At 36.9% G+C, this 20,892-nt stretch overlaps 1 protein-coding gene across 3 annotated transcripts in view; it reads left to right on the top strand.

Annotated features, from left to right (window-relative positions):
- The window catches only part of RPS6KA6 (ribosomal protein S6 kinase A6), a 200,487-nt gene that overhangs the window by 43,071 nt on the left and 136,524 nt on the right, over positions 1 to 20,892 (top strand). For all 3 annotated transcript variants that reach the window (XM_032387854.1, XM_032387856.1, XM_032387855.1), the window contains exon 2: positions 15,223 to 15,282. In XM_032387854.1, coding sequence (XP_032243745.1) covers positions 15,223 to 15,282 — 60 coding nt within the window. The remainder of the gene's footprint in view (positions 1 to 15,222; positions 15,283 to 20,892) is intronic.

The raw sequence follows: 20,892 nt of genomic DNA on the forward strand, positions 1-20,892 counted from the left end.
ATGGAAATACAACTTACTAAAATCTATGGGAGGGGCACCTGGGTGGCTCAGTCATTAAGCATCTGCCTTCAGCTTAGGTCACGATCCCGGGGTCCTGGGATCGAGCCCCGCATTGCGCTCCCTGCTAAGCAGGCAGGAAGCCTGCTTCTCCCTCTCCCACTCCCCCTGCTTGTGTTCCCTCTCTCGCTGTGTCTCTGTCAAATAAATAAAATCTTTAAAAAACAAAAATCTATGGGAGACAGCAAAAGCATTTCTAAAACAAGTTCATAGTGATACAGGCCTACCTTATGGTAAAAGAAAAATCTCAAGTAAATAATTTAATTTTCATCTAAAGGAAATAGAAAAAGAGCAAAAAAAGCCAGAAGTTAATAGAAGGAATTAAATAATAAAGATTAGAAGGGGAATGAATACAGACAAAAGAACAATAGAAAAGAACAGTGAAACTAAGACCTGCTTCTTTGAAAGGATAAACAAAATTGACAAACCACTAGGTAGGCTCACCAAGAAAAAAGAGAAGGCTCAAATAAGTAAAATCAGAAATGAAAGAGATGTTACAGCTGACACCACAAAAATACAAAAGATCATGAGACTAATATGAATAATTATACACCAACATACTAGAAAGGGAAGAAATGGACAAGTCCTTATAAGCATACAATCTTCTAAAACTGGATCATGAAGAAATAGGAAATCTGTACAGACTTATTACTAATAAGGAGATTGAATCAATAATCAAAAACCTCCCAAAAAACAAGTCTAGAACTAGAGAGCTTCACTGTCAACGCTACCAAACATTCAAAGATGATTGCAACCTTCATAAAACTTATGAATGAAACCTATGTTAAAACCTATCCTTCTCAAACTCTTCCAAAAAATTGAAGAGGAAGGAAAGCTTCCAAACTCATTTTACCAGGCAGGCATTACTCTGATACCCAAACCAGACAAGGACATGGAAAAAAAAAAAAAAAAAGAAAAAGAAAATTACAAGTTAATATCCCTGATGAACATAGATGCAAAAATCCTCAACAAAATATTACCAAATTGAATTCAAAAATGCATTGAAAGCATCATACATCATGATCAAATGGAATTGGTTCCAGGGATCCAGGGATGGTTGAACATCTGCAAATCAATCAACATGATACACCACATTAACAAAATGAAAGATAAAAACAATATGATTCTCCCAATAGACAGAAAAAAACATTTAAAAAAATTCAACATTTATGTATGAGAAAAACTCTCAACAATGTGGATATAGAGGGGATGTACCTCAATATAATAAAGGCTGTATGTGGTGTCAAAACCCACAGCAAGCATCATACTCAGTGATGAAGACCTGAAATCTTTTCCACTAAGATCAGGAACAAGACAAGGATACACGCTCTTGTCACTTTTATTCAACATAATATTGGGAGATTTGGACATGGCTGTTAGGCAAGAAAAAAATAAAAGGAATACAAATTGAAATGAAGAAGTAAAACTGTCACTATTTGCAGATGGCATGATACTATCTATAGAAAACCCTAAAGACTCCACCAAAAAACCTTGGAACTAATAGATTCAGTAAAATTGCAGGATAGAAAAGCAATATGCAGAAATTGGTTGTGTTTCTATACACTAATAACAAACTGCCAGAAAGAGAAATTAAGAAAACAATCCTATTTACAGTGGCAATAAAGAGAATAAAATACCTAGGAATAAATTTATCCAAGGAGGAGAAAGACCTGTACATTGCAAACTATAAGATATTGATGAAAGAAATTAAAAGCACAAAAAAATGGGAATGTATTTTGAGCTTATGGATTGGAAGAATTAATATTGTTAAATGTCCATACTACCCAAAGAAATCTATAGATTCAGTGCAGTCCTTATCAAAATTTCAATGGTGGTGTCACAGAACTAGAACAAATAATATTAAAATTTATATGGAACCACAAAAGACCTTGAATAGTCAAAGCAATCTTGAGAAAGAACAAACCTGGAGGAATCTCATTCTTTGACTTTAAACTGTATTATAAAACTATAGTAATTAAATCAGTGTGGTATTACCATAAAAATAGACATATAGATCAATGGAACAGAATAGAGAGCCATTAAATAGACCCATACATATATGGTCAATTAGTTTATGACATTTTAAACTATATTATAAAACTAGTAATCAAATCAGTGTGGTATTACCATAAAAACAGATGTATAGATCAGTGGAAACAGAATAGAGAGCCATTAAATAGACCCACACGTATATGGTCAATTAATTTATGATAAAGGAGCCAAGAATATGCAATGGTGCAAGGACAGTCTCTTTAATAAATGGTTTTGGGAAAACCGGATAGCTATATGTAAAAGAATGAAGGAAGATGACTGTCTTCCGCCATACACAAAAACTAACTCAAGATGGATTAAAGTCTTCAATGTATGACCAGAAATCACGAAACTCCTAGGAGAAAAGAGGTGGTAAGCTCCATGACATTGCTCTTGGAGATATTTGTGTCTGGCTCCAAAGGCAGTGACAATGAAAGTAAAAACAAATGAGACTACATCAAACTAAAAACCTTCTGCACAGTGAAGGAAAACATCAACAAAAAAGGCAACTTTCTGAATGGAGAAAATATTTGTAAATCATATATCCAGTAAAGGGCTAATATCCAAAATATATAAAAGAATTCATACAACTCAATAATAAAAAAGAAAACAATTTGATTAAAAAGTGGGCAGAGGATCTGAATAGATTACCAAAGAATGCATACAGAAGGCCAAGAGGCACATGAAAAGATGCTTGACATTACTAATCATCAGAGAAATGCAAATCAGAACCACAGTGAGATATCTCATACCTGTCAGAATACTATTATCAAAAAGAGAAGATGTAATATGTGTTGGAGAGATGATGTTGATAAGGTAATCTCATATTCTTGGTGGGAATGTAAATTGGGATAGTCACTATGGAAAACAGTATGGCGTTTCCTCAGATTAAAAATAAAACTACCATATTATCCCACTATTCCACTTCTGGGTATTTATTCAAAGAAAACAAAACACTAATTCAGAAAGATACATGCACCCCTATCCCCTATGTCCATTGCAGTGTTATTTATAATGGCCAAGATACAGAATCAACCTAAGTGTCATCTATGGATGAATGGATAAAGAAGATGTGAGATATATCTATATATATATATCACACTTTGGAATACTGCTGAGCCATAAAAAAGAAGGAAATCTTGTAATTTGTGACAACATGGATAGACATTGACAGTATTATACTAAGTAAAGTAAGTCAAAGACAAATCACATGATTTCACTTGTAAGTGGGATCTATAAAACAAATGAGTGAAGCAGAATGCATAGATACAGAGAAAAGATTGTAGATTATCGAAGGGGAGGGGATTTGGGGTGTAGGCAAAAAGTATGAAGAAGGTCAATTATGTGGTGATAGATGGGAGCTAAACTTACTTTGGTGTTCATTTTTGTAGTGTATGCAGGTATCAAATATATTTGGTGTATACCTGAATCTAATATAATGTTATATACCAGTTTTACCTGGTTAAAAAAGAGAGGGAAAAAAAAAGAAAGATGCTAATCAAATAAATAATGCTGGGTCATTTACTTTTTTGTGGGGTAGGGTGTCATTTACTTGTGGATTTTTCTTTTTTGGTCATTTACTTCTTAATAAGCTTATTTTAAAATTTATATACAGTAAATTTGACTCATTTTCATGTATGTTTCTGAGTTTAGACAGATTCATAGAGCTGTGTAACCACAACCAAAATCAAGCTATTGAATAGTCCATCACCCTCCAAAATTCCCATTGCTTCCTCTTTTTAATTCACCCCACCCGTAGCCTAACCTCTGACAACTGCTAAGTCCTGCTCCATACCTTATAATTTTACCTTTGCTATAATGCTACATCAATGGAACCATACAGTATGTAGCCTTTTCAGTTTTTTTTTTTCAGTAATGTATTTGAGATTCATTCATGTTGTTAAATGTATCAAATAGATCATTCCTTTTCATTGCTAATTAGTATTCCCCTTCCTCTATTTCTTGCCCCTGGAATATAATGATACAAATTCTTTCCCTATGGTTTTGCATTTTTCAGTGTGTCATATACATGTAGTTGTAAAACATTTAGCTTTTTGGGTCTGGATTCAGTGCATTTAAGATTTAACCATGTTGTTGAAAGTATCAGTAGCTCTTCCTTTTTATTGATGAGTATTCTTTCTCCATTTACCAATTGAAGGACATCTGAATGATTCCAGTTTTTGACAATTACAGGCAAAGCTTCTATACACAATCATGTCTGTATTTTTGTATTAACATAAGTTTCCAAATATCTCAGGTAATATATTCCTGTTTTCTGACCTCCATGATTTCTTATAAGAAATCTGCAGTTATTCAATTTGATGTTTATATGTTTGTTTTCTCTCATTGTTCTCCAGACTTCCCCCCTTTTCTCTTTTGTTTTAAAGTAGATTGATTAATATATGCCTTGGGGTGGTTTTCTTTAATTTTACCCTTTTGAGGTTCACTAAGCTTCTTTAAATTGTAAATTTATATAATTCACCCAATTTGGGAAATTCTTAACCATTAAAAGAAAAACAGCTTTAGTGAAACACAATTCACATACCATACAATTCACCCATTTAATATGTACAGAGCAGGGTCCAGGTTGGTGGTGTGGGAAGGTCCTAAATTCTCCTCCTCTCACAGACACACCATATTTACAAATAGGTATGGATCATTTCTCTCTCCAAAAGATTTGAGAACTTGATGGAATCCCCTCCACAATAAAAAATAAAAGGATCAAGACAGAGAATCAGAGACCTGGTCTTACCAAAAACCTCAACCCCCAGCACAGCAACACACAGTAAGGAAGAATCTCACCAGACCGGTGCTTCTCCCTGAGGAGCAAGGGGTTGGTGCCTTACATTATGCACTCTCCCCTGGTATCTGCACTGGAAGGATGAGTGCCCAGAATATCTGGCTTTGAAAACCAATGGGACTGATGTTTGGGGGTGCCAAAGTGCTGTAGGACATTGAGATTCCTTTTTTTCAGGGCTGGTGGTTGGTCCTGCTTGCCTCAAGACCCAGAGAAAAAAAGAGCCGTTCCAAAACTGCCTAGATTATATGTGAGAGAGATTCATTTGTGTATTTGGGGGCATCTTCTGGAAAAGGAGACAGTCCAGATGTTCCCTAGAGAGAAAGATGCTGGTGGATGCCACTGTTGTGCTCTCCACATAGCCTGCTAGCACAGGTGGACTGGTTCAAATGCAGCACCCATCCACCACCTTGCTGGGCCAGGCAGGGGTGAGCAGTTATGACACCTGCTGAAACTGGAGGAAGCATGGATTGTTGCAGTACTACCCAGTTTCCTTCCTGGGGTGGGCAAGTATGAATGATCATGGAGTTCTCCTGCTCCCTTGCTAAAATCTGCAAGCACAGGTGGTCATGACATTTACCCACACCCTGCCTGGACTGGTGAGTGTGAGTTGTCACAGCATACTCCAGTTCCCAGCCTGAAGCCTGTGTGTATGTGCACAAAGGCTCTCTGAATGGTTGAAGCCCATAGGTGCCTGCAGACATGTTTCCCACATTTGCCTTCTGAAGCCTGCAAGTGTGTCCCACCCACTACACTCTCCAGCTGCCTTGCTAAAGCCACTAGGAGCATGAAATCCACACAGGGATCACCACTTGATTGCTTGGCCCTGGTGGCCAAGAGGGCTGGAATTTAAGAGCTCCATGGAATTGTAACAATTGGAAAGACAGCACTTGGCAGGCCCCAGGGCACTACACATAGAGCAGAATGAAACACAACCCCAGTCTTGCTGTATAAAAGCCCATTTACCTGTCCTGGAGCTTCAGCCTAAGGAAAAGGTTTCTGGTTACCCACATATCTAGAGGCTAAGGGGCATCCCCAGGGAATGTAAGCAGGAAGGCGCCATCTTGCACACCCCTTTGGCTTTGCTACAATTTGACAAGACCTCCCAGAAAAGAGCTTATACACTCATCTGGAGCCCTGAGTTTTGCAACTGTCATCCAGGGGACACCTCTAGATCTCCTGGTCCAGAAGCCAACAGGGATTATGGTTATGGCCCCACAGAACTGTATATATTTACATACATTAAAAACTGCTGCCTGAGCATCTGGCTTTGAGCTAATTGAAGTTCACCCACTTGGATTATTGACAGGTCTTGACATACTCTCAACAATGGGGGCATATCAAGAATAAATCAGGTGGTTTAGACGGCCATAAAGGTGCAAGAGACAACTAAGAGCTAGGGCAAGTTTGAACAAGAAGGATCATCACCTGCTCAAGGCCACTTCTTCAAGGCTGAGAGAGGTGGCTGTTACACCTAATACATAGAAATACACATAGAAAAGTAAAATGAGGATACAGAGAAATATGTTCCAAATGAAAGTAAGGGACAAAACCTCAGAAAAAGACCTAATATTATGTAGATAAGGAACCTACGTGATAAAGAATTCAAAGTAATGTTCACAAAGATGCTCACTGGTTTTGGGAGAAGAATCAATGAACACAGAACTTCAGCAAAGATATAGAAAACAAAGTACCAAACAGAAGTCACAGAGCTGAAGACTACATTAACTGCACTGAAAAATACATGAGAGTGGTTCAATAGCAGACTAGATAAAATAGAAGGACAGATCAGTAAGCTGGAAGGTGAAGCAATGGAACTCACCTGGATGGATCAGGAGAAGAAAACACAATAAAAATAAATATGAAGATAGCTTAAGAGACCTCTGGCAAAACATCAGTCAGAATAACATTCACATTATAGGGGTCCCAGAAGGAGAAGAGAGAAAAAGGGCAGAAAACTTATGTGTAGAAATAATGGCTAAACATTCCCTTAATGTAGGGAAGGAAACAGACATCCAGGTCCAGGAATCCCAGAAAATTCCAAGTAGAAAAAACCAAAGAGAGCCACACCAAGACACATTATAATTAAAATGTCAAAAGTTAGATATGAAATCTTTTTTTTTTTAATTTTATTTATTCATTTGAGACACAGATACAGAGAGAGAGAGAGCGCGCATGAGCAGTGGAAGAGGCAGAGGGAGAGGGAGAAGCAGACTCCCCGCTAAGCCAGGAGCCTGATGTGGGGCTTGATCCCAGGACACTGGGATCATGACCTGAGCCGAAGGCAGATGCTTAACCATCTGAACCACCCAGGCGCCCCTAGATATGAAATCTTAAAAGCAGCAAGAGAAAAACAACTTGTTACATACAAAGGAAATCTCGTAAGGCTATCAGCAGATTTCTCAGCTCAACTCCCTTGAAAGCAGAAGGGAGTTTCAAAGTGACATATTCAAAGTGCTGAAAGGAAAAAAAAAAAAAAAAAAATCCAGGTAAGAATACTCTACCCAGGAAGATTATCATTGCAGCTTTGAAGGAAAGATAAAGAGTGTTCCAGACAAGCAAAAGCTAAAGGAGTTCCTCACTACTAAATCAGCCTTACAAGAAATATCAAAGGGGCTTCTTTACTCTGAAAAGAAATCCAGTAGTTAATAACAAGAAAACATACAAAAGTAAAAATCTCATTGGAAAAGATAAATATAGAGTTAAGGTAATGGTTAAGTCACTTATAAACTTCTATTAAGATTAAAAGGAAATAGGGGCGCCTGGGTGGCTCAGTCGTTAAGCGGCTGCCTTCGGCTCAGGTCATGATCCCAGGGCCCTGGGATCGAGCCCCGCATCGGGCTCCCTGCTCCGCGGGAAGCCTGCTTCTACCTCTCCCACTCCCACTGCTTGTGTTCCCTCTCTCGTGTCTCTCTGTCAAATAAATAAATAAAATCTTAAAAAAAAAAAAAAAAGATTAAAAGGAAATAAAGTAGTAAAATTAACTAAAACTACAATCATTAGTTATGAGATTTATAAAATAAAAAGCTGTAAAATGTGACATCAAAACCATAAAATGTGGGGAGTAAAAATGTAGTTATGGAATGTGTTCAAATGTAAGTTGCCATCAACTTAATAGACTGTTATATACATAGGATCATATGTGTGAACCTCATGATAATCACAATGCAAAATCTGATAAAGGAAGTTTTCACCTTTTAATGTTTGTGAGGCCTGGTCCTAGGCTCCCAGGGAAGCTATACTTCAATATTTACCAAGGTCAAAATGATTTGGCAAAACCTCAAAGCATGGGTTCTATTTCTGGCCCAATCACACATCATACATCTCCTGCATTAAAGAAAATAACCAAAAAGGAACATTCTGAACACAAAAGTTGAGAAAGTAAGAAACTTCCCTGGTTCCCATAAGATTAAAGTCATACAGCCCAGCATATACTAGAAGCTTAAGGTCTACAACTTTCTGCAATGTTCTTTGTGTAATAATTTGTAACTGTTTATGTAAAAAAATGTATATACCCTACACTAAATGTTCCCCTACTGAAGCACTCTCTTCTTTGTGAAGAAGATTGTGTATACCAGACAGTCCTAACTTGAGCTTGAATAAAACTGTTTTTTTTAGAAATTCTAAAAGGGTTGCTCATTTTGTGTAAATAAAAAACACAAAATGTAGGGTGGGGAGTAAAAATGTAGAGTTATGGAATGTGTTCAAATATAAGTTGCTATCAACTTAAAATAGACTTTTTTTACATAGACTCATATATGTGAACCTCCTGATAACCGCAATGCAAAATTTTATAATAAATACACTAAAGAAAGTGGAAAAGGAATCTACATATTAACACTAAAGAAAGTCATCAAACCACAAGGAAATAAAGAGAAAAAGAAGAAAGGAACATAGGGGAACTACAAAAACAAACAAATCTTGGAACAAAATGAAATGGCAATAAGTACGTACCTATCAATAATTACTTTAAATGTAAATGGACTAACTCCTCCAATCAAAAGAAATAGAGTGGCTGAATGTGTTAAAAAAACAAAACCAAAACAAATCAGAAAGACATGTCTATATACTTCCCATGAGAGATTTACTTCAGAAGTAAGGACACACAGACAAAGTGAAAAGATAGGAAAATTTTTTTTCATGGAAATGGAAATGAAAAGAAAGGTGGTATAGCTACACTCATATCAGACAAAAGAGACTTTGAAACAAAGACTATACTGAACAACAAAGAGAGACTCTATATGATGATAAAGGGGTCAAGAAGATCTAATACTTATATATGCACCCAAGGTAGGAGCACCAAAATATGTAAAAGCAAATATTAACAGGGAGAAATTATTAAATGAAGAAATTGACAGCAATACAATAATAGGGATTTTAACATACCAGTTACATCAATGGATAGATTATATCCAGACATATATGAACCTTGTTTCAGTAAGAAAACATTGGTCTTCAATGATCATTAGACTAGATGGACTTAATAGATATATACAGAACATTCCATCCAAAAGCAGCAGAATACACATTCTTCTGAAGTGCACATAGAACATTCTCCCAGATAGATTTCATATTAGGCTACAAAACAAGTCTCAATAAATTCAAGAAGAATAATATGAAGCATCTTTCTGACCACAGTGATATGAATCTAAAAATTAATTACAAGAAGAAAACTGGAAAAACTACAAATGCAGGGTGAGTAAACAACATGTTACTGGACAACTACAGGGTCATAGAAAAAATCAAAGGAGAAATTAAAAAAAATATATCTAGAGATAAGTGAAAACAGAAATACTACATACCAAAACTTGTCAGATGCAGCAAAGTACTAAGAAGGAAGGTCATAGCAATAAAGGCCTACCCCAAGAAACAAGAGAAATCTCAAGTAAACAATTTAACTTTACACCTAAACTGGAAAAAAATCCCAAAGTTAGTAGAAGGAAGGAAATAATAGGGGAAATAAGTGAAATAGAGACTAAAAAGACAGTAGTGAAGATCAATTAAATTAAGAGCTGATTCTTTGAAAAGATAAAATAAATTAAAACTTTAGACTTGCCAACAAAAAACCAAGAGGGCTCAAATAAGTAAAATCAGAAATGAAAGAAAAGCTACAAGTGATAACATAGAAATACAAAGGGTCATAAGAGATTATTATGAAGAATTATAATAAGACCAGCTTTAACCTGAAACCAACACCAGACACATAGACTTAAAAAAAAAATTATAGGCCAATATCCCTAATGAAATGAGATGCAAAAAACCTCAGCCAAATATTAGAAAATGAATTCAACAATACATTAAAAGGATTATATGGGGTGCCTGGGTGGCACAGTCAATTGAGCGTGTGATTCCTGGTTTCTGCTCAGGTCATGACTGAGCCCTGCGTCCAGCTCCATGCTCAGTGCAGAGTCTGCAAGACTCTCTCTCCATCTGCCTCTCTCTCTCTCTCTCTTTAAAATAAATAAATAAATAAATAAATAAATAAATAAATAAATAATCAATTTTTGAGACGCCTGGGTGGCTCAGTTGGTTGGGGTCAAACACCATGTTGGACTCCCCACTTGGGGAGTCTGCTGGTCCCTCTGCCCCTCCCTTTGCTTGTGCTCTCTCTTTCTCTCAAATAAATAAAATCTTTTAAATAGAGGATTATACATCATGACCACGTGGAATTGATTCCAAGGATGCATGGATGATTCAACATCTACAAATAAATCAACATGATAATCTGCATTAACATAAGGAAAGATAAAAATCATAACTTCTCAGTAGATGCAGAAAAGGATTTGACAAAATTAAACATTCATCTATGATAATTCTGAACAACGTGGGTATAGAGGGAATGTACCTCTATATGATAAAGGCCATATATGACCAATTCACAGCTAATATTTAACAGTGAAGAGTTGAAAGCTTTTCCCTTAAGATCAGGAACAAGACAAAGATGCCTATTATCTTTACTTTTATTCAACATAGTATTGGAAATTCTAACCACAGCAAGTAGGTGCATAAAAGAGATAAAAGCATTCATATTGGTAAGAAAGAAGTGAAACTCACTATTTGCAGATGACATGATGCTATATATAGAAAACCCTAAAGACTCCACCACAAAACTATCAGAGCTAATAAGAAAGAAATCAAGGAAACAAATTCATTTTCAGTTGCATCAAAATGAATAAAACAGGAATAAATATAACCAAGGAGGTGAAGATCTGTACACTGAAAAATAGCAAGTATTGATGAAAGAAATTGAAGAAGAAACAAATAAATGGAAAGATATTCTGTGCTCATGGATTGAAAGAATTAGTATTATTAAACTGTCCAAACTACCTCAAATAAACTACAGATTCAATGTAGTCCCTATTAAAATTACACTGAAATTTTTTTACAGAACTAGAACATTTTAAATAATTCTAGGATTTGTATAGAACCACAAAACCCAGAATAGCCAAAACAGTCTTGAGAAAGAACAAAGCTGGAGGTATCCTGCACCCTGATTTTATTTATTTATTTACTATTTATTTATTTAATTTTTAAAAATGAGAGAGAGAGAGAACGAGTGGTGGGGAGGGGCAGAGGGAGAGAGAGAAAGAAGCAGACTCACTGCTGAGCAGAAAGTCCAATGCAGGGCTTGATCCCAGGACCCGGAGATCATGACCTGAGCAGAAGGCAGATGCTTAACCAACTGAGCCAGCCAAGTGCCCCCATGCACCCTCATTTTAAACTGTATTGCAAAACTAATCAAAACAGTATGGTATTGGCATAAAAACAAACACATTGATCAATGGAGTAGAATAATGAGTCCAGAAGTGAAAACATCAGTAGTCAATTTATTTATGACAAAGGTGGCTATAATATACAATGGGGAAAATGCAGTCTCTTTAATAAATAGTGTTGGAAAAACTTAACAGCTACATCCAAAGAATGAAAGTGGAACACTCTCCTACACTATATACAGAATTAACTCAAAATGTAATAGAAATTTAGCTATAAGACCAGACACGTAAAAATCCTAGAAGAAAACTTAGATGGTAATCTCTTTGATCAGTCAGTTTTAGCAATATGTTTTTTGGATGTGACTCTAAAGGCAAGGGAAGCAAAAGCAAAAATAAACAGATGGGACTACTTCAAACTAAAAAGCTTCTGCACAGCAAAGGAAAACCAACAAAAAATGAAAAAAAAAAAACCTACTGAAAGGAAAACATATTTGCAAATCATATAACTGGTAAGGGGTTAATATCCAGAATATAGAAAGAACTCCTACAACTCAATTACAAAAAAACCAAACCAAAGCAAACCAAAGCAAAAGTTTTAAAAAATTGGCAGAGAGGCATGCCTGGCTGGCTTGGTCAATAGAGCATGCGACTCCTAATTTTAGGGTTTTAAGTTCAAGCCCCATGTTGGGTTTAGAAGATTACTTAAAAAATAAAACTTAAAAAATTTAAAACAATGGGTCGAGGATCTCAATAGACATTTTAACAAAGAAGACATACTAATGGCCAAAAGGTATATGAAAATATTCTCAATGTCACTAATTTATCAGGAAAATGCAAATCAAAACTATAGAGATATTACCTAACACCTGTGGAAATGGCTATTATCAAAAAGATACCCAGTGTTGGGGAGAATGTGGAAAAAACAACAAATAAAACTTTGTTTTATTCATTTTGATGCAACTGAAAATGGATGTTCATATGTTTTTTGGTGGCAATATATGTGGGTGCAGCATCTATGGAAAATAGTATTGAGGTTTCTCAAAAAATTAAAAATAGAGCTACTGTAGGTAGGATCCAGCAATTGCACTACTGGGTAACATTGAAAAAAATGAAAACATTAATTCAAAGAGATATTTCCACTTCTATGTTTACTGCAGCATTATTTAAATAGCCAAGAGATGGAAACAACCTAAGTGTCAATTGATGATGAATGAATAAACAAGAAGTCATGTATTTATGTATGTACACACACACACACACACACACACACACACACACACACAAGAGAATATTACTCATCCATAAAAAATGAATGAAATCCTATCATTTGCAACCACATGGATTTACCTTCAGGGTATTATGCTAAATGAAATAAGTGAGACATAGAAAGACAAATACTGCATGATCTTATGTACATGTGCAATAAAAATAAAACAAAACCCAGATTCATAATACAGAGAACAGATTGGTGGTTGCCAGAAGGGTAGGGCACTGGGGAGGTGTAATTGTAGGAAATTAAGAAGTACCAACTTCCAGTTATAAAACAAATAAGTCATGTGTATATGATGTATATAGTCAATAACATTGTATTAAATATGTAAGGTGGTAGATGGTAACTAGACTTATTTTGGTGGCCATCTTGCAGTGTATGCAAATGTGAATTCATTGTGTTGTACACCTGAAAATAATGTAATATTGTATGTCAGTTATCTCAAAAAACTAAAATGCTTCTACACAGCAGAATATTAGAATATTTACAGATATGCACAGCTATCACCACAGTTTTAGAACTTTATCACATCATAAAGAAACATTTTACCCTTTATCAGTTGCCCCCATTTCCTTATCCCATACCCCTAAGCAATAACTAGTTCATTTTCTGTCTCAATAGATTTTTCTCTTTTCCAAATTTATATGGATGGATTTGCCATTATTTATTTAAATAATTCTTTCTGTATCTCTCTTTTTTTCTGGGATGTTAATTATATGGAATTTAGATTTTCTCACATTCCGTATGTCTCTGAGACTCTGTTCATTTGCTTTTAACCATTTTTCGTTTTCTTCTTCATACTGGTTAATTTCTGTTGCTGTATCTTCAAGTTTACTATTTCCTCCACCATCTCCATTTTCTTAGCTAACCCAGTATTTTTTTAAATCATATATTATTATTTTTGTCTAAAATTATTTACATTTTTTATAGTTTATATTTTCTGCTGATAACTTTTTATCATTCCATTCAAGTGTGTTTATTTTTAACCAAAGAGCATAGTTATAATAGCTGCATAATCCTTGTCGGATGTTTCAACATCAGAGTTATCCTGGAATTGATACCTATTAATTTTGACTGTTTCAGCATACAATCTGCCTGATTAGGTTCAAGTTCTATCTCACCCTTTCTGTGTGACGGTTCCAACATTAATTATGTCTTCAGATTGTTTGGGTCAGAACTCTGCACGTACTAACTCAGTAGTTAGTTTTAGACCATATCAGTGGTTGATGTTGCTGTTCAGTTTTCAAGCCCATTGTTAGGCTTCTTAGATTCTATTCCACACACATGCAGTTTGTTGTTGAGGCCGGGAATTGTGTCTGTACACAGAATTAGGGGATCTCCTTTTCCCATTCTATCTTTTCCATGATATCTGCTATGGATTCTTCAATTCCCATGGGCCCTTTATCCTGATTCCTCTGACCAGAACTTAGTTTCTCCCAAAATTTTAGTCTTTCATGATGTCACACAGGTTTGTACTATTAGGGCTGCCCTTTGGATGAAGTGAAGGAGAGCATGAAAAATATAACAGGAAATACCTCCCCTTACACACACTTTTATTTTTTAATCATATGAGCCTCTTTTCCTGGTCTCTCTGATCAGATAGGTTTCTCTTGATTGGGGCTTGCCTTGGAGCAGGACTGGGAATCAAAAAAGAAAAAAAAAGTGGGAAAAAAGCTTGTAATTCTTATGTTCACTAGCTCAAAAGTGCATATTTTCCTGTTCCTTTCTCCAGAAAGTGAGGTTTTTCTTGCAAATATTATTCATACCCACTGTGGAGTTCCATGACTCAGTTAGTATCTTCTTGGGTCAAAGTCAAGAGATAAAGGTTTGAAATAAACCCAGGAAACTCACCATAATGCTGGTTATTCTTTGAATTTTGTTCTCCCTCCCTTATCTGCTTGCTATTATTTAATTTTCAGAGTCCTCATATAGTTCTGCCCATTTTTAATTGAATGCTTTCTTTTTCCTTTGGTGTTTGGCTGGGGACAATATTACTGAAAGCACAAAGGTCATATGTTTAATGTATGTTAATAAATCATAGCAAAGCTCTAAATAATTTGAGATGAAACATTCAGCTCTGAAAGTTAAGGATTCTCGAGAACAATCTGAAAACCATATTAAGAATGTTCCTTTTCTAAGTACCTTCTATGTGTCCTTTGAAAATTTGTGTTTCAGTAAGTGTGGATCTTGTTAGATCATGATGGGAAATGCCGGGGTTATATTATTCTTAGTTCTTACTCTTGTTCTAGTAATCCTAAACTTCAGTTTTTGAACAATATTTTTCAGGTAAATGTCTTAGTTCTTACTCTTGTTCTAGTAATCCTAAACTTCAGTTTTTGAACAATATTTTTCAGGTAAATGGTCTTCAAATGGTTGATGAGCCAATGGAAGAGGGAGAAGCAGATTCTTGCCAAGTAAGTAATTTCATTAACCCATTATGCTACATTTTTAAAATATAAAGAAAGAGAATAATGGGAAAGGAGAAAAATCATCTGTTAAAGAAATTTATTCAGGTAAGTTGATAATAAGCAAATTCAATTATTAATAAAACGATAGTTTAAAACACAGGACAGTTTTTGTCAGAAATTTTTACATGGAAATTATTTTAAACAACTTTATTGAGGTATAATTTATATGCCATGAAATTCACCCATCTTAAGTGTAATAATGAATGAAATTTTTACTTGCTAGTATATGAGTAACTGGGTTACTTAAATACAGAATCCTCTGAATTAAACTAAATAAAATTACCTCAACTTTGGGGTAGAAAAGAGATCTAATGTAGAAATATTTAACCTGAGGTCATTTAAAATCCATTTCCTGGCTTTGAAAAAGTACTACATCTAAATTATATCAGAATTTTCTAACTAGTTTTATTTTTTTAAGATTATTTATTTATTTATTTGACAGAGAGAGAGAGCACACACACAAGCAGGGGGAGCAGCATAGAGAGAGGGAGAAGCAGGCTCCCCACTGAGTAGGGAGCCCGATGCAGGACTCAATCCCAGGACTCTGGGATCATGACCTGAGCTGAAGGCAGATGCCTAAACAACTGAGCCACCCAGGTGTCCTTCTAATTAGTTTTAAAGACCATTTAGCGATGGATAGGAAAAGATGGCGGAAGAGTAGGGGACTCTATTCCAACCGGTCCCAGGAATTGAGCTGGATATCTACCAGACCACTCTGAACACCCAGGAAATCAGCCTGAGATGTAAGAAGATAGATCTGGATCTCTACAAACAGAATATTGTAGGCGGCTGGATTCCAGGTACGAAGCAGGGAGCCATGATTCTGCAGGCAGATATCAGAGGATAAATCCAGGGGGACAGAGCTGAGCCACTGGGATCCTACGCCGCCCGTGAGCAATATCCACCTGCACTGGGGACAGGGCACAGACTCGCAGACCGGTAGCAATGGGGAAAGGACTTTAGGGCGGCCCGCCAGATGGAAACCTGGAGTAGCAGGACCCCACGTGCGAACTGGGGGCAGCTGGCGGTTTTAGAAGCACAAAGGGCAGAGACGTGCCCTGACCTGGAGGCGAGGACTGGGAATGCTGCTGAGGGGCACACAACCCAGGACACTGCAGTTTATAGCAGCACACACAGAAATGGAGATAGTGTGGCCTGGAGAGCTCACTGAAGAACAGACTGCGATCTCTCTGCTCTGAGGCAGAGGGTTGGAAATGATCTCTTCTGCTCTGACTCTCAGAAGAGATGTGGAAGCCACCAGGGAAGGCCGCCAGAGAACAAAAGCCCCCCAAAACAGGTTTTCACTGAGCTCATCCCCCACCAAGGTGGGCAGGGCAACTCTGACCATACAGGGTTGCCTGAGTAACAGTGCAGCAGGACCCTCCCCCAGAAGACAGGCTAGGAAAACAAGAGGCCAACAACCCTAAGGTCCCTAGAAAACAAGTGTATCTTGCTTGGGTTGTGGTCAATAATTTGGACTCTATACATTCCCTCAACCACCCCTCAACAGTATGACTAGGAGGAGGAACCCCCAAAATAGGAATGACTCAGAGACTATGATTTATGCCACAGATTCACAAATTAATTCAGATATAATCAAGATGTCAGAGATAGAATTCAGGCTAGCAATTGTGAAGACAGTAGCTAGAATGGAGAAATCAATTAATGGCAACATAGAGTCTCTAAGGGCAGAAATGAAAGCTGAATTGGCAGAACTTAAAAATGCTATCAATGAGATCCAATCTAATCTAGATAATCTAACACCTAGGGTAAAGGAGGTGGAAGAATGGATTAGTAATCTAGAAGACCAAATAATAGACAAGAAGGGAAAAGAGGAGGCCAGGGAAAAACAACACAGAATCCATGAAAATAGAATCAGAGAAATAAGTGACACCATGAAATGTTCCAGTGTCAGAATTATTGGAATGCCTCAGGGGGTGGAGAGAGAGAGAGAGGACTAGAAGATATATTTGAGCAAATCATAGTTGAGAACTTCCCTAATCTGGGGAATGAAACAAACATTTGTGTCCTAGAGGCAGAGAGGACCCCTCCCAAGATCAACGAAAACAGGCCAACACCCTGGCATGTGATAGTAAAACTCGCAAATCTTAGAACCAAGGAAACAATCTTAAGGGCAGTTAGGGGGAAGAGATTCTTTACATACAGAGGGAGGAACATCAGAATAATGTCAGACCTATCCACAGAGACCTGGCAAGCCAGAAAGGGCTGGCAAGACATATTCAGGAGGGCGCCTGGGTGGCTCAGTTGGTTAAGCGACTGCCTTCGGCTCAGGTCATGATCCTGGAGTCCCTGGATCGAGTCCCGCATCGGGCTCCCTGCTCGGCAGGGAGTCTGCTTCTCCCTCTGACCCTCCCCCCTCTCATGTGCTCTCTCTCATTCTCTCTCAAATAAATAAATAAAATCTTTAAAAAAAAAAAAAAAGACATATTCAGGATGCTAAACGAGAAGAACATGCAGCCGAGAATACTTTATCCGGCAAGGCTGTCATTTAGAATGGATGAAGAGATGCAGAGCTTCCAAGACCGGCAGAAACTGAAAGAATATGTGACCACAAAGCCGGCCCTGCAAGAAATATTAAGGGGGGGGTTCTATGACAGGAGAAAGACCCCAAGAGTGATATAGAAAAGAAATTTACAGGGACAATATATAAAAACAAGGTCTTCACAGGCAACATGATGACAATTAATTCATATCTTTCAATAATCACTCTCAACGTGAATGGCCTAAATGCTCCCATAAAATGGCACCGGGTTGCAGATTGGATAAAAAGACAGGACCCATCCATATGCTGTCTACAAGAGACTCACTTTGACCTTAAAGATACATCCAGACTGAAAGTGAAGGGATGGAGATCCATCTTCCATGCCAATATACCTCAAAAGAAAGCTACGGTTGCAATTCTCTTATCAGACAAATTAGATTTTAAGCTAAAGACTGCAGTTAGAGACACAGAAGGACACTATATCATTCTTAAAGGGTCTATCCAACAAGAAGATCTAACAATTGTAAATATCTATGCCCCCAACATGGGAATAGCCAACTACATAAGCCAACTGTTAACCAAAATAGTCATGTTGATAACAATACGTTAATTTTAGGAGACCTCAATACTCCACTCTCAGCAAAAGACGGATTATCTAAGCAGAAAATCAACAAAGAAACAAGAGTGTTGAATGACACACTGGACCAGATGGAACTCATAGATATATACAGAACATTCCACCCTAAAACAACAGAATACTCATTCTTCTTGAGCGCACACAGAACTTTCTCCAGAATAGACCAAATACTGGGTCACAAATCAGGTCTCAACCAATACGAAAAGATTGAGATTATTCCCTGCATATTCTCAGACCTTAAAACTGGAACTCAATTAGAAGAAACAATTTGGAAGAAATTCAAACACTTGGAAGCTAAAGACCACTCTGCTCAAGAATGTTTGGGTCAAGCAGGAAATCAAAGAAGAACTTAAAAAATTCATGGAAACCAATAAGAATGAAAACACATTGGTCCAAAACCTATGGGATACTGCAAAGGTGGGCCTAATGGGGAAATGCATAGCCATGCAAGCCTCACTCAAATATTAGAAAAATTCCGAATTCACCATCTAACTCTACACCTTAAAGAACTAGAGAAAAAGCAACAAACGTTGCCTAAGTCATGCATTATAAGAGAAATAATTAAGATTAGAGCAGAGATCAATGAATTAGAAACCGGAAACAGTAGATCAGATTAAATGAAACTAGAAGCTGGTCCTTTGAAAGAATTAATAAGATCGATAAACTACTGGCCAGACTGATCCAAAAGAAAAGTGAAAGGACCCAAATTAATAATTTTATGAATGAAAGGGAAGAGATCATGACTAACACCAAGGAAATAGAAACAATTACTAGAAATTATTATCAACAACTACATGGCAATAAGCTGAGCAATCTGGATGAAATGGATGCCTTCCAGGAAACGTATAAACTCCCAGGACTGAAACAGGAAGAAATTGTAACCTGAACTGGCCAATAATCAGTAATGAGATTGAAGTAGTGATCAAAAACCTCCCAAAAAGCAAGATTCCAGTGCCTGTTGGATTCCCTGGGGAATTCTGCCAATCATTCAAAGAAGAAATAATACCTATTCTCCTGAAGGTGTTTTAAAAAATAGAAACAGAAGGAAAGCTTCCAGACTCATTCTATGAGGCCAGCATTACCTTAATCCCTTAACCAGGCAAAGACCCCATCAAAAAGGAGAATTTCAGACCAATATCCCTGATGAATATGGATTCCAAAATCCTCAACAAAATCCTAGCTAAAAGGATCCAACAATACATTAAAAGGATCATCCACCACGATCAAGTGAGATTTATCCTCGGGATGCAAGGGTGGTTCAACATTCACAAATCAATCAATGTGATAGAACACATTAATAAGAGCAGAGAGAAGAACCATATGGTCCTCTCAATTGATGCAGAAATAACATTTGACAAAATACAGCATCTTTTCCTGATTAAAACTCTTCAGAGTATAGGGATAGAGGGAACATTCCTCAAGTTCATAAAATCCATCTATGAAAAACCCACAGTGAATATCATCCTCAATGGGGAAAAGCTGAGTGCCTTTCCCTTAAGATCAGGAGTATGTCAAGGATGCCCACTCTCGCCACTATTGTTCAACATAGTACAAGAAGTCCTAGCAACAGCAATCAGACAACAAAAAGAAATAAAAAGTATTCAAATTAGCAAAGAAGAAGTCAAACTCTCTTTTTGCAGAGGACATGATACTTTATTTGGAAAACCCAAAAGACTCCATCCTCAAATTACTAGAACTCATCCAGCAATTCAGTAATGTGGCAGGATACAAAATCAATGCACAGAAATCAGTTGCATTCTTATACACTAACAACACAACAGTAAAAAGAGAAATTAGAGAAACGATTCCATTTACAATAGCAGCAAATAAGATACCTCAGAATAAACCTAACCAAAGAAGTAAAGGATCTGTACACTCATGAAAGAAATTGAAGGAGACACAAAAAGATGGAAAAACATTCCATGCTCATGGATCGGAAGAATAAACATTGTTAAAATGTCTACGCTACCCAGAGCAATCTATACCTTCAATGCCATCCCAATCAAAATTCCAATGACATTTTTCAAAGTGCTGGAAAAAGCAATCCTAAAATTTGTATGGAATCAGAGAAGACCCTTTATTGCCAAGGAAATGTTGAAAAAGAAAAACGTGCTGGGGGCATCACGTTGCCCGATTTCAAGCTATATTACAAAGCAGTGATCACCATGACAGCATGGTACCGGCACAAAAACAGACATATAGACCAATGGAACAGAATAGAGAACCCAGATATGGACCCTCAACTCTATGGTCAAATAATCTTTTGACAAAGCAGGAAAAAATATGCAATGGAAAAAAGTCTCTTCAGTAAATGATGCTGGGAAAATTGGACAGCTATATACAGGAGAATGAAACGCAACCATTCTCTAACACCATACACAAAGATAAACTCAAAATGGATGAAAGACCTCAGTGT

The sequence above is a fragment of the Phoca vitulina genome, unplaced genomic scaffold (assembly GCF_004348235.1).
Source record: "Phoca vitulina isolate PV1807 unplaced genomic scaffold, GSC_HSeal_1.0 scaffold51, whole genome shotgun sequence".
Taxonomy (NCBI): Eukaryota; Metazoa; Chordata; class Mammalia; order Carnivora; family Phocidae; genus Phoca; species Phoca vitulina.